This window comes from Euphorbia lathyris, chromosome 2 (genome assembly GCF_963576675.1).
Source record: "Euphorbia lathyris chromosome 2, ddEupLath1.1, whole genome shotgun sequence".
NCBI classification, from domain to species: Eukaryota; Viridiplantae; Streptophyta; class Magnoliopsida; order Malpighiales; family Euphorbiaceae; genus Euphorbia; species Euphorbia lathyris.
In genome coordinates, this window is record NC_088911.1 from 135,465,776 (window position 1) to 135,477,263 (window position 11,488).

At 31.6% G+C, this 11,488-nt stretch overlaps 1 protein-coding gene across 2 annotated transcripts; it reads right to left on the reverse strand.

Moving 5' to 3' along the window:
* Positions 1–5,117: 5,117 nt before the first annotated feature.
* LOC136220030 (uncharacterized) lies at positions 5,118–10,341 on the reverse strand. 2 transcript variants are annotated; one of them, XM_066007686.1, is made up of 6 exons: positions 10,159–10,341; positions 9,029–9,200; positions 8,875–8,933; positions 6,957–8,786; positions 6,378–6,531; positions 5,118–6,278 (listed from the first exon to the last, which is right to left on the reverse strand). In XM_066007686.1, exons 2-6 carry the CDS (start codon positions 9,147–9,149, stop codon positions 5,611–5,613), a joined length of 2,832 nt encoding a protein of 943 aa, XP_065863758.1. In that variant the 5' UTR covers positions 9,150–9,200; positions 10,159–10,341; the 3' UTR covers positions 5,118–5,610. The 2 variants fall into 2 exon arrangements, with proteins under 2 accessions (XP_065863758.1, XP_065863757.1); XM_066007685.1 differs by having other exon boundaries at positions 6,957–8,789.
* Positions 10,342–11,488: the final 1,147 nt, after the last annotated feature.

The following is an 11,488-nucleotide window of genomic DNA, read 5'->3' on the forward strand; positions in this document are numbered from 1 at the left end:
ACGGTTTTTGGTTTTATTTTAATTAATTATTTAATTATTTAATTATTAGTCTCTCTGTTTCATATTACATGTCGTTTTAGAGAGTTGCATAGAAATTAAAGATATTAGAGAAAAGACATCATTGCCCCTTATTTATTGATTCCATTATTTATTTATTCTATAATAAGTGCATTATTCTAATTAATTTTCATGAACTCACATTCTATAGCAGGAAAAAAGATGACTTACTGATCATATAAAACAAAATGACATGTATAATGAAACAAAAAAGAGTCTCTGGAAAGACATATAATATGAAACGGAAGTAGTATAAAATAATAATTTGTTATACATTTATTTTATTGAAACAATTATTTGGTTAACAAAACATTTTTTTCCTTTTCTTATTTTATATTTCTCAATAGGACTAATAGTGAGAGAATACTTTAAATGAGACTAAAAAAATCAAACCCTTAAATCGTCATCGTTTTTTTTTTTTTACGCCTAGTGAAGCCCCTCCGAACTTTCAGTCCTGGCTCCGCCACTGAAGAGTAGTCATACGGAATGAGCATGGGAATAAGAGAAGGGTGTACAAGAAGCTCTCCCACACAAGGCCCCAAGTTTAAGGGGGTCCAATTTTTTTTTTATTATACAAATCTAAATAAATTATTATTATTAATTATTATGCGAAAAATTAAGTGAATATTAATTTATCCAGAAAATTAACGCTCTAATAGTCTTAAGGGTCCCAATTTTTTTTTATTATTATTATACAATATCTTATTTAATTATTTAATTATATTTATAATGCTAAAAATCAAGTTAAAAGTATTTTGGTGTTTCATTTTGTAGAAACATTGTTATTATTATATGAAAGTATTAATTTTTTTAATAAATAGGGCCCAATTTTTTTTATTTAGCACAGAGCCCCAAAAATGTTTAAGACGGCCCTGGATAGAAACATACTGAATTCCGCATTGGAAATAAAAAGAAAAGAAAGTGAGGCTGTATTAGTAAAGTGTGATTCAAATATATGTACTACATTTTAAATTATGAAATCCAATAAATTGGATTTAGATCAATGCGAACAATATTTACATGGTACTAAATCATTGAAAACTGAAAAGTTTAATTTAGAAAAGGGTGATGTTAAAAAAATCATTCTACTTTCACGTTTTGTCAAACTTTTACCTGTAAAAAATTATCCAAATAGGGACGAAGATTTTCGTTTTGCTAAAAACGATGATTGTTTAGTTCGACACTATAAAAATGACCGTTAACAATCTAAAAATGAAAATTTTCTAGAATTAAAGTTGTTTAGTACCACAATTACTATGGAACAAAATTTTTTATTTTCAAAAATCATCATTTTAGGAGCTTTCTTTCTCCTCACTAAACAACACCTAAATGATCTCAAAATTAAAAGTTGAAAAATTAAAGTTGCTTAGAATATCATCAAGTCTTGGAAATTTACAATTTTGAAGTCGGCCACGCTCATTTTAATTTTGATGTCCTTACTTTTAGTAAAGCAAAAAATATCAATCGTCTCCTAATCACAAACGAAAACCTCAGTTCTCGTCTAGAAAAAAAAAATTACAGATACCAATTTAACAGAACAGAAAAAAAAGCAAGTTTTTTTTTTAAAAAAAATTTACCCTTTAAGAAAAGTAGTCCCTTGGCTACATAGGCAAGCATTAAGTGTACTAAAGTCTATGAAAATGCATGCATTAATGGGCCTTTTGATTACACCATCTTCACTGTTTTAATCCAGTCAAAAAGGGCAAAGCTTGTGGACTATTTTGTTGTTTGTGCTACATTTTACCACCACAGCCTCAAAGCTACTACGTCAGGAGTCAGCATCGGTTCGGTTCGATTACTAATCAAATTGAGTTATTGGCTAACCGAATTGATATTTATATAATTTTAAAAATCAAACCGTACCAAATAATTAAACTAACTAAAGTTGACCAAATTAAAAATTTTTAGTTCGGTTCGATTACCAACCAACTAACCGAAATTTTTATATTTTTAATTTAAATGTTTAAAATGTTATAAATTATAAAATTTTAGCTTCATTAATTTGAAATTTGAAATTTCAAAATCAATTCTTTATATATTACAAATTAATTCAATAATGTTTAAAACTAAAATTGTTAGACTTTTTTTTTTTTACAAATTGAAGTATGAAGAATAAATAAATAAGTAAAATTATATTTTTTAAAATTAAACATAAATTCGATTGGGTTTTTTGTCAGGCCGATATTTTTTAGAATAACTAAATCGATAACCGAATACCGAACCGAAATATTAAAATAACCAAACCAAATAAAAAATTTGGTTCGGTTATCGGTTCAGTCATCGGTTTTTTGGAGTTTTTGCTCAACCCTATCTCAAAACTCTCATACCAAACATGCATAATTACACTTATGGCTCCTAAATTTTGCACTTAACATTAAAACCGAATATTATGGTTCTGAACATTAAAATTGGACATTATAGCTCCTGGACTTTACACTTTAATAACATAATGGCCCCTTTTAACGTTCATCAATACGATCACTCCAATAGCAAGTAACCCTCCATTATAGAACTAGGATAAAGGCCAAATTTAATCATAACTTTTTAATAGATTTAACTTTAATGTGTCAATGGTGCAAATTTAACCGTAACATTTTCAAATAATGTCAATTTTAGCTTTACGTTATCGAAAATTAACAAAATTACAAAAAATTCTATTAAAATGCCAACAACAAAACCTACTATATACATTGTTCAAAACTAAGGTCGCTTGGACCGTGTAGGCCTAGACGCTCGAAATTGAGAAATCGTCCCGATTTTCTCTGATTAGTTCCTCTGGGTATTTTTTTGGTGCCTAGGTTGCCTGGACGCCACCTAGACCGCTTAGTCGCCCCCTAAGCAACGATGAGCAAAAGCATTTTTTATTGTAATTTTTTTTTCTTTATTATAATTCACTTTTGAGTTGTTTCAATGATATTGTTGTTGAAATATTGATGCTTCCACATATTTAAGGATATATGGTACAAATATATGTGTTTTTTTTATATATTAAATAATTTTATATTATTGTTTCAAAAAAATAATAATTTTATATTATTATTTTAGATAAGATTATAGGTACTATAATTGAGTTTACATAACAATTTATTTATTAATAAATAAAAATGCAAAAAATGCAAATCTGATTCATCCCCGATTAATCCTCAAGGGCATGTCTGTCTGACTAGCGCCTACCTCTTTTACAACCTTGGCTATATATAAGTTAATCACAAAAAAATTTTGTCAAACTGTTTAAAATATTTACTATGTTATTAATATAGTTACAAAAAAAAATATGAAACTGCTTCAATTTATTGGCGAACTTGTTTAGAAAGTCCAATGTGACAGTTAAATAATAGTTAAACCAATCTTTTCAAATTTTTCATACCATAGGGTTAAAATGGATCTTGTTTGAAAACATTGGGGTTAAATTAGCACAATTTCATACGTTAGGTTAAATTTACATTTCGCTTAAAATGTTAGGGTTAAATCTTACTCTTATCCCCTATAGAACTAGTAGAAATGATATTTTGAGCAACTTTAATTTTTAAATTTTTTTATTTTAAAGTCATTTAGGTATTGTTTAATTAGAAGAAAAAAAATTGTTTAGAGAGAGAAACATCTATAAATTATATTTGAAAAATAAAAAAAAAATGGTAGTTACATGGAAAATTTGATTCTAAAAAAAAAATTAATTTTTTACCTTTTTCATTTTGAGATCAATGTTTCATTTTAAGATCATCATTAACCATAATTTTCATTAATGAAGTGTAAAGTTCAGAAGCCATAATTTTCGTGTCTTGAAGTTCAGAGATCAAGTAAATGCAGGGTTAAGAAATCATAGGTATAACTTATCGGATTAAAATAGAATTTGTAAGTCTTTAAAAACATAATTTGTTTGGCTTTAGTTGTTCGTGAAAACAAATTAATTTTCTGTTATGTATATTTTTACGGCTGTTTTTATAGATTTGGAAACTTAATAATAATACTTTAAATAAATTTAGGAGCTAATGAAACGCCATTTAAATTAAGGGGTAAATCAAACTTTTTGGACAAATTTAGGAACAACGGGTAGATTAAGCCTAATAAAATAAAGATTAAACCCTTGTTTGGCCCTGTGTAACCAAAATTATCATTTGCCCTTATAGTATTATTTGGTAACATTTGTCCCATTAAATATTCTAATCCATTTTGGATAGAAAACTAACCGATTTGTTAAATTTTGTTACAATGACGTAATTTGTGACACGTGTATTTGTTACATGACGTAATTTTTGACACGTGACATATATACGTAGCAATTGATTTAATTTTTTTCCATATAGATTTAATATTTAGATAAATAAGGAATTAATTTATTTTTCCATATAGATTTAATATGTATATAAATAAGAAATTAATTTATTTTTCTTATTTTATCTATATATTGGATCTATATAGAAAAAAAAATGTTTATTACATGCTACGTGTCAAAATTTGTCATGAGACAAAAATTTAACAAATCGATTAGTTTTCTATCCAAAATGGATTAAATGTCACGTAATAGAATAATTGAAGGGGCAAATACTAGTACAGGGACTAATGATAAAAGAAAAAAAAAATGAATACCACAAGTCCAAATATGAGTTTAATCCTAAAAATAACTTAAATAACTAAATAAAAATAATAATTTATTGAACAGATAATACTGGTTAAATTACACCCATGGCCACCGAATTTTACTCATTTTCACTATATGACAACTAAACTTCAAAATGTAAGATAAAAATCACGCAACTTTACACTTTTTAACATTATTACCAATAAACTTTAACTAACGCCTCAAAATGATTGTTAACGACTGTCAATGGTCATTTTGAGACGTTGATTGAAGTTTAGTGGAAATAAACATCTTTCGTCGAAAAGCTCAAAAAAAAAGGATTTTTTCATGCTCAAAAAAAAAAAATTCACCAAAAACTCCAAAACACTTTTGCTTCGATAAAAAAGCTAAAAATTGTTGTTTTATAAACCTAGCTTAACACTACATTTCGTGCGGTTTGAAGTGAAACGCGAAAAGCTGTTCTGAAAAGCGAAAACAAACACCCCAATCTTTTCCGGTTCTTAAAATGACTCCAAATCAAAACTTCAGCTAGCTAGAAAAAATAAAGTAAAATCCTAGTAGAAATTGGACATCTTTGCTTTGTCTTGAGTTTCAGATTTTGTGCTTGTCATTTGGAGATTGACTAAGCAACTCATAGATATGGAAATTGGTTCATCAAGCCTTTCAATAAAATGATTTTAATTTACTGCTAACAGCCTATAAATTAATGAACTGTGCAACAATGATCAGAAACCTTACAGATACAGGCAAAAGAATAACAGGCAGTGTCGTGAATCGCCAAATATTTCAGCTGCAACAATCATCGAAACACGAATGCATTAATCTTGTGATCGCGAGAGCACATCATACGATGATTTTACTGCTAATATCCTATGAACACACTTCTTCCAAGAAGACAATAAATGATGAAGCAATGATTTGGTGCAACATGAGTGCAGAATGCATTAATCTTGAAACCAGGTGATCTGGTCAAGTTAACAGCAAGGACACCCAAATACATCGGCAACTACCTCATCGAGCAGCGTACTATATATCTGGTTTTCTATCTCGGCTCGAAGTGAAAATGCATCATCTTCAAATTCCAGCCATCTCCCATGTTGACTGCTCATATCCTTGTCTATAAGTTCATCCACCATCCAATCCCCCATGTTTTTCCATGCCGAGATCTCCTTCAACACTTCTTCAGCTAACCGTTCCTTTCTTCTCACGATCAGCACTCCTTTCGACCATTCTTTATATCCAGCATTAACATACTGCCCGCATCTTATTTGTAAGCATTCACTGACACAGTCAAATATAATCTTCCGCTCTAGTCTAGTCTCCCCATCATCACTAAAAGATCCATCTTTTCGACTTTCTAATTGGTTGAAGAGATGGGGATTTATGGTCTCACTAGAAAGACCCAAAGCGTAGTCCCGAAACATAAATTCCAGATTATAGAGTATCTTCTGCACATAATTTATTTCCCAATCACTTGATCTTGTTAAATTTGTCACAGTTAATGTACTAGCATGCTTTCCAGTTGCAGTGCCATTAGATGTTGAAGAAGCAGAATCTGATAAATCAGCATCAACGTAACTGAAATTCTTCGAAGAACTGAACCCAAGATGAGCTTGAATAGACGATGAACATTGTTTGGTTCCTGCAAGTAATAGCATTTTTATGTAATTGCAAACATAAACCAATATCCATCCGGATTATAATTATCAAGTTTTATGAATAATAGGTCAAGTGGGCTTACCTTCAGTGCTGCTACAATCTGTGCTGTCTAAAGAACAACTAGTTTCGGTTGAAAAGGATGGTTCAAGAACGGAAACTGGGCTAGGACGTCTGTGATTAGGCAGCTTTTCAGAATCATTAGATTTGCTGCTGCAATCTATCATCTCATCAACTCCCTAACAAGTTACAAAAGTTGCATCAGTAATGAAGAGATTAAATTACTCAAAGAAAAGGGCAGAATTAAAAAGAATAACCGCAATTTGATTTCCGTTAAAAATGGCTAAGACTGGTAGTAAAACAATACAGATGAATCTATTAATGCGCTATAGAACTTGTGATAAAAAGGTGATCCAAAACATGATCATTGGGTGAAAACGAATGGAAGAAGAAATAAGCATTCCCAAATTTTAAGACAGGCAGTTCGACAGTACATCAACCAGCGTTAGACTGAGATCATTTGCCCTTGGAATATTTTAGTGCAACACTGTATACATATACATATACATACATACACACGAGCACAAAAATGACTAAACAGAAAAAGAACATCAAAACTATATACAAGTAAATAGTTAAAGTATGTATATACACAGTTGATTACCTGAAACTTTTTCCATCTGAGTGGCTCGGAATCAGTCGAGAATGCATCAGAATTGAAGCTGCCACCGAATTTATCTACTTGTGAAACATTTCGATCCTTCTTATGGTGAAAAATTGGTGTACTGCTTCCGGAATTAACAGTGGGTGACAGATCTTGCAAAAATGATGCAGAACCCAATCCTTTGACAGAATTGTGGCTGGAAGACTGTATATGATTGGTTAATTCCCTTAACTTCTGATCTAAAAGACTACTCAAAGCATCTCCGCCTATCACATTATATCCAATTGAAGAAAGCTTCATACTATCTGTGTCAAGCAACAACCTCTTGCCTCCATTATCCGTGCAAGCACCATTGCTTTTTTGTACTAGCTGACCAGATGAATCATAGCCGTGCATAGATCTCGTCAAGGGAGCATTAAATGTAAATGAAACAACATCGACTCCTTTCTTCTTGCTCTCTTCTGTCCAGCTGAAGTGTCTATCCATGGCAGGTTTATATTCAATTTCTTTCTGATTATTGTCCACTGAAACATTATCACTGTGCAAGTTCCCATCAATTGTTCGTTTCTTCCTTGAAGTATGCTTCAAACCATAATTTGAAAGTCCCTTTTCACTATCTGTTGTTTCTGAAACCAACTTCCTGGTTGCAGTTTTGGAGCCAGCAGTTTTACCTGAAGTTTTGTGCCGCAAAGAAGAATTGGTAGACAGAGCCTTTCTGCCATACATGTTGGAAGTTGCTGACTTTGATGATGACTTCTCTCTATCGGTAAGGGAATTCTGCTTCTGATTATTCTGCCTCAGAGCTCCGGAAGGATTATTCGTAGAAGATTTTCTAGGCAAACTTTTTTGAGCATTTGGTTGGCTTCTGAAGCTATGGCTAGAAATATCCTCATTCTGTTCTTTATGGCCTACCAAGCCGCTGCTACTTATATTCAAACTTTCTCTTCTTTGAACATTAACTTTTGCTTGTATTGCAAGAGAGACGGACTTTCCCTTGTTCTTTGAACTAGAAGAACCATCCTCTCTCTCTTCGAAAGCCCTGAAAGGCGTAGCATTGTCCACTGAGCCATTCCAGCTCTTGTTCAAAGGCTGCCCCTTAAGATACTTGGCAGCATTTGACTCAACTGGTCTTTGAGAGGCTTTCTGAAGCCTAGATGTTCTATTTGGAGCTTCCACTTTCTCTTTCAAATCTCGAGCTTTCGGTGGTACTATAGATGGCCCTGCAACTGACATTTTCTGTGAACTCTCCAACTTTTCTTTAAAATCCCGTACTTTCAGAGGCACTGAAGAAGAAGCCACAGACATCCTGGTTCTAGCAGTAGCTTGTGGGCTAGGATCCACGATAATTTTTGCAGCAGCTTCCATGATGTGAGCTGCAGTTCTACTCGGAATGAAGCCAGGACTCTTAATAGGAGATAAAAGTTTGTGATGAGTTACTGGAATTGATTTAGCAGATCTTGGAGGCAAAGTTTCAGTTTGGAACTTTTCAATAGGTCTGCTTAATATTTTTTGAGGCTTTGAGTCCATAAAGTTCCGAGGAGGACCATCCTCCTTATTGAGCAGATTTCCGGAATACATGATCTCAGGGTCATGGCAATACTCAAAATGTTTTCTCCGTTGAGAAGACTCCCTATGGGATTGGGTATCCAAAAATGGGGTAGAGTTGGGTTCAGAAATACTTGATGTTGGCATGGAATCTAATCCCATAAGCCTCGCTACTACTCCAGGGGCCTTAGCCCCAAATCCATCATCATCTGTTACTGATGAAGCACAACTATAATCACTACTCTCACGTATGCTTAGTCCCCGCACAGATTCATCATCATCCATCTGCTGAATATAACATTGCTCCATCAGATACATAACCTAATATAAAACTTAAGAAGAACAATAGAAAGGGAATAAAGAAATGTCTGACCAAGTGAAGCCGAGTCGTTGGGAGGTTCCCATCCCTTCTCTTTCCTTGTTTTGAATTTTCTGCAGAATGAAAAACAAACCCGCCATTACTGACCCTAGTGAATTGATTTTATCATTTATTTTGTACAATGTGAGCACAAAAGAGAAATATATACCTGGTAACTCTGACTTGCTTGAGAATAACTTCTTCCTAGATTTTGCTTTCCAATCAAACAATTGAAAGAAACCACCTACATAACCTCCTCCATTTTTTGAACTTTCTTTCTCAACCCCCATTTTATAGTGATAAGAATCAGTGCTTGGTTAATGGAATTTATGGGTTTCCATCTGCAACATCATTTTAGACAACCCATGGTTCAATTTTCCAACTCAGTTGCATTTCTCTCTCCTTATATATATATGCACACACAAACACAATAAAAAACAATGCCGATTTTCATAAAGCACTTGTTTAAGAGATTATAAGATGAGGGAAATTAGTGGTTCAAACTCATATTTCTTTCTTCTTTTGTATAACATATGTCCAGCATTGACACAAAATACAATAAAAAAACATTCAAAAAACGGCCAGACTTGTGCTTCATCAATTTCTTCACCTACTCATAATAATTCAAATTTGTGTCTTTCAAATTCTTGTCGTTCATAGCTGCGACCTATAAGACCAACAATGCAAGTCATGAAATCAAATTATATAAGCTAGGAATAGCCTAGTAGCCTCCTGAAACCTTCAGTTGCTGAATCTAGTCAAACTAATCGAACCTAGAAAATGATCTTATATCACTGCAACATCCAATCCCCTAAACTCTAAAGCCACTAAACCACCTCCAGCACTCCAGTCACATTCAGTGACTGAAATTACTGCATCTTAGTTATTATTCCCTAAATTTAAGTTGATATCCCAACTTGTTTTTGTTCTTAAAGTTTCTTTTATCATCTAATCTCCCATAACCCATTGATCTCTCATTTGCCTCACAATTTCTCTATATGGATAAATTTTCTACATCGCTAGGAACGAGGAAAATACAAGAATCTAGCTAAACTAATTATCTCCTGAAACAAAAATAGAATTCAATCTAACCTCAAACATGACAAACAACCCATGGAAATAACGAGATTAAAAAACAGCAATTACCTTAATTCTCTTCTCTTCTCCTTAATTCATAGCCACAAATATACAGAACATGAAAAAACTCTACCATGAAAACTCAAACCCACACATTAACACAACAATCACCATATCCATTATTTACAACTCAAAATAAACACCTAATTTCCATACACTTACCTTATTAAACCTCACAGTGTAGGTTTCCGATTAACGCAATCCACCTCCAGAAATTAAAGTTACGCTGGTAGATAGAAAGAAGAAGAAGAACATAAATTGAAGATTTTGCAGAGATTTTACGAGAGAAATTGAAAATTTCTGAGTAAGAGGAAAGCTAACTGAGAGAGAGAGAGAAAGAGGTCGTCGTTCAAATGCATTAAATGGAGACAGACGGTTTGTTTTTTTAAATATTAATAAAATAATTAATATTTTTTATTATTTTAAATAATAAAAAGTTGTAACGTCTCTTTACGAAGGGGGAGCAATTTCAAATTTCCAAACGAGGAATAAGTTAATGATAAAACTACTGTCTGGTGCACAGAGAAGCTAGTTCTGCTTGATTAGCTGGGAGTGACGTGGCAGTCAGGGGGGATTTTAAACTAGGAAAGACACGTGGCGGCACGTGAATAGAGGAGTAGTTCAGTTTTACATGCACTTGAAAGGGAGTTTAGCGCATATCAAAGAACGGGAAGCTCTGTAATCCAGATCCATGTTTGGCTTATTTGGATTCTCTTCTATTGATTGATAAAAATTTAAAAATCACAAAGTCACTAATAATTAAATTTTTGAATTAATAAATTTAACTCTTAATTATTATGATTAATCACATCATGATGAATTATTGTTAAGCAATAAGAAAACAAAATCATTTTGAGGCTCTCTTTTTTTTAAATTTGTATTAGTTAAGTTAATCATCCCTTAATTTAATAAATTAAATTTCAATAAATTTTATTAAACACAATTAGATTTTATTAGTCCGTCCGAACAAGATCCAGTTAAATCTAACTAGATTTTATATTAAATTATTTTGGTTAAAATTCAACTTTTTACTTACTAAATTTACATCAGATTCAGAATGAGATATGAAAATTAATTGTAAAATTCAATCGACCCTATTAATATATTTATATTAAAAATTAATTTTAAATTATAATTATAAACAATCAAAATAGAATAAATCAAAATATAATTAATTAAAAAAATCAAATGAATATAGTTTTAAAAAATAACAAAATACGTAAAAAAAATCGAAATTATATTTTACATATATGAAAATAAAGGTGGCACAAAGCAAAAGAGTTCGACTTAGATTTTAAGACAAATATCAAATCCAACTCATTTTATTTTATGTATGCATTGATCGGATTGGAATACTTAAGCTTAGTGATAGATTAACATTTATGGATTGGATGAGTCATTCAACATACATATGAACAGATTTATAGGTAATTAGTTCCTACCAAACAAATTTAGTTTAAAAAATGACATATAAATATATTTGAAATTACAA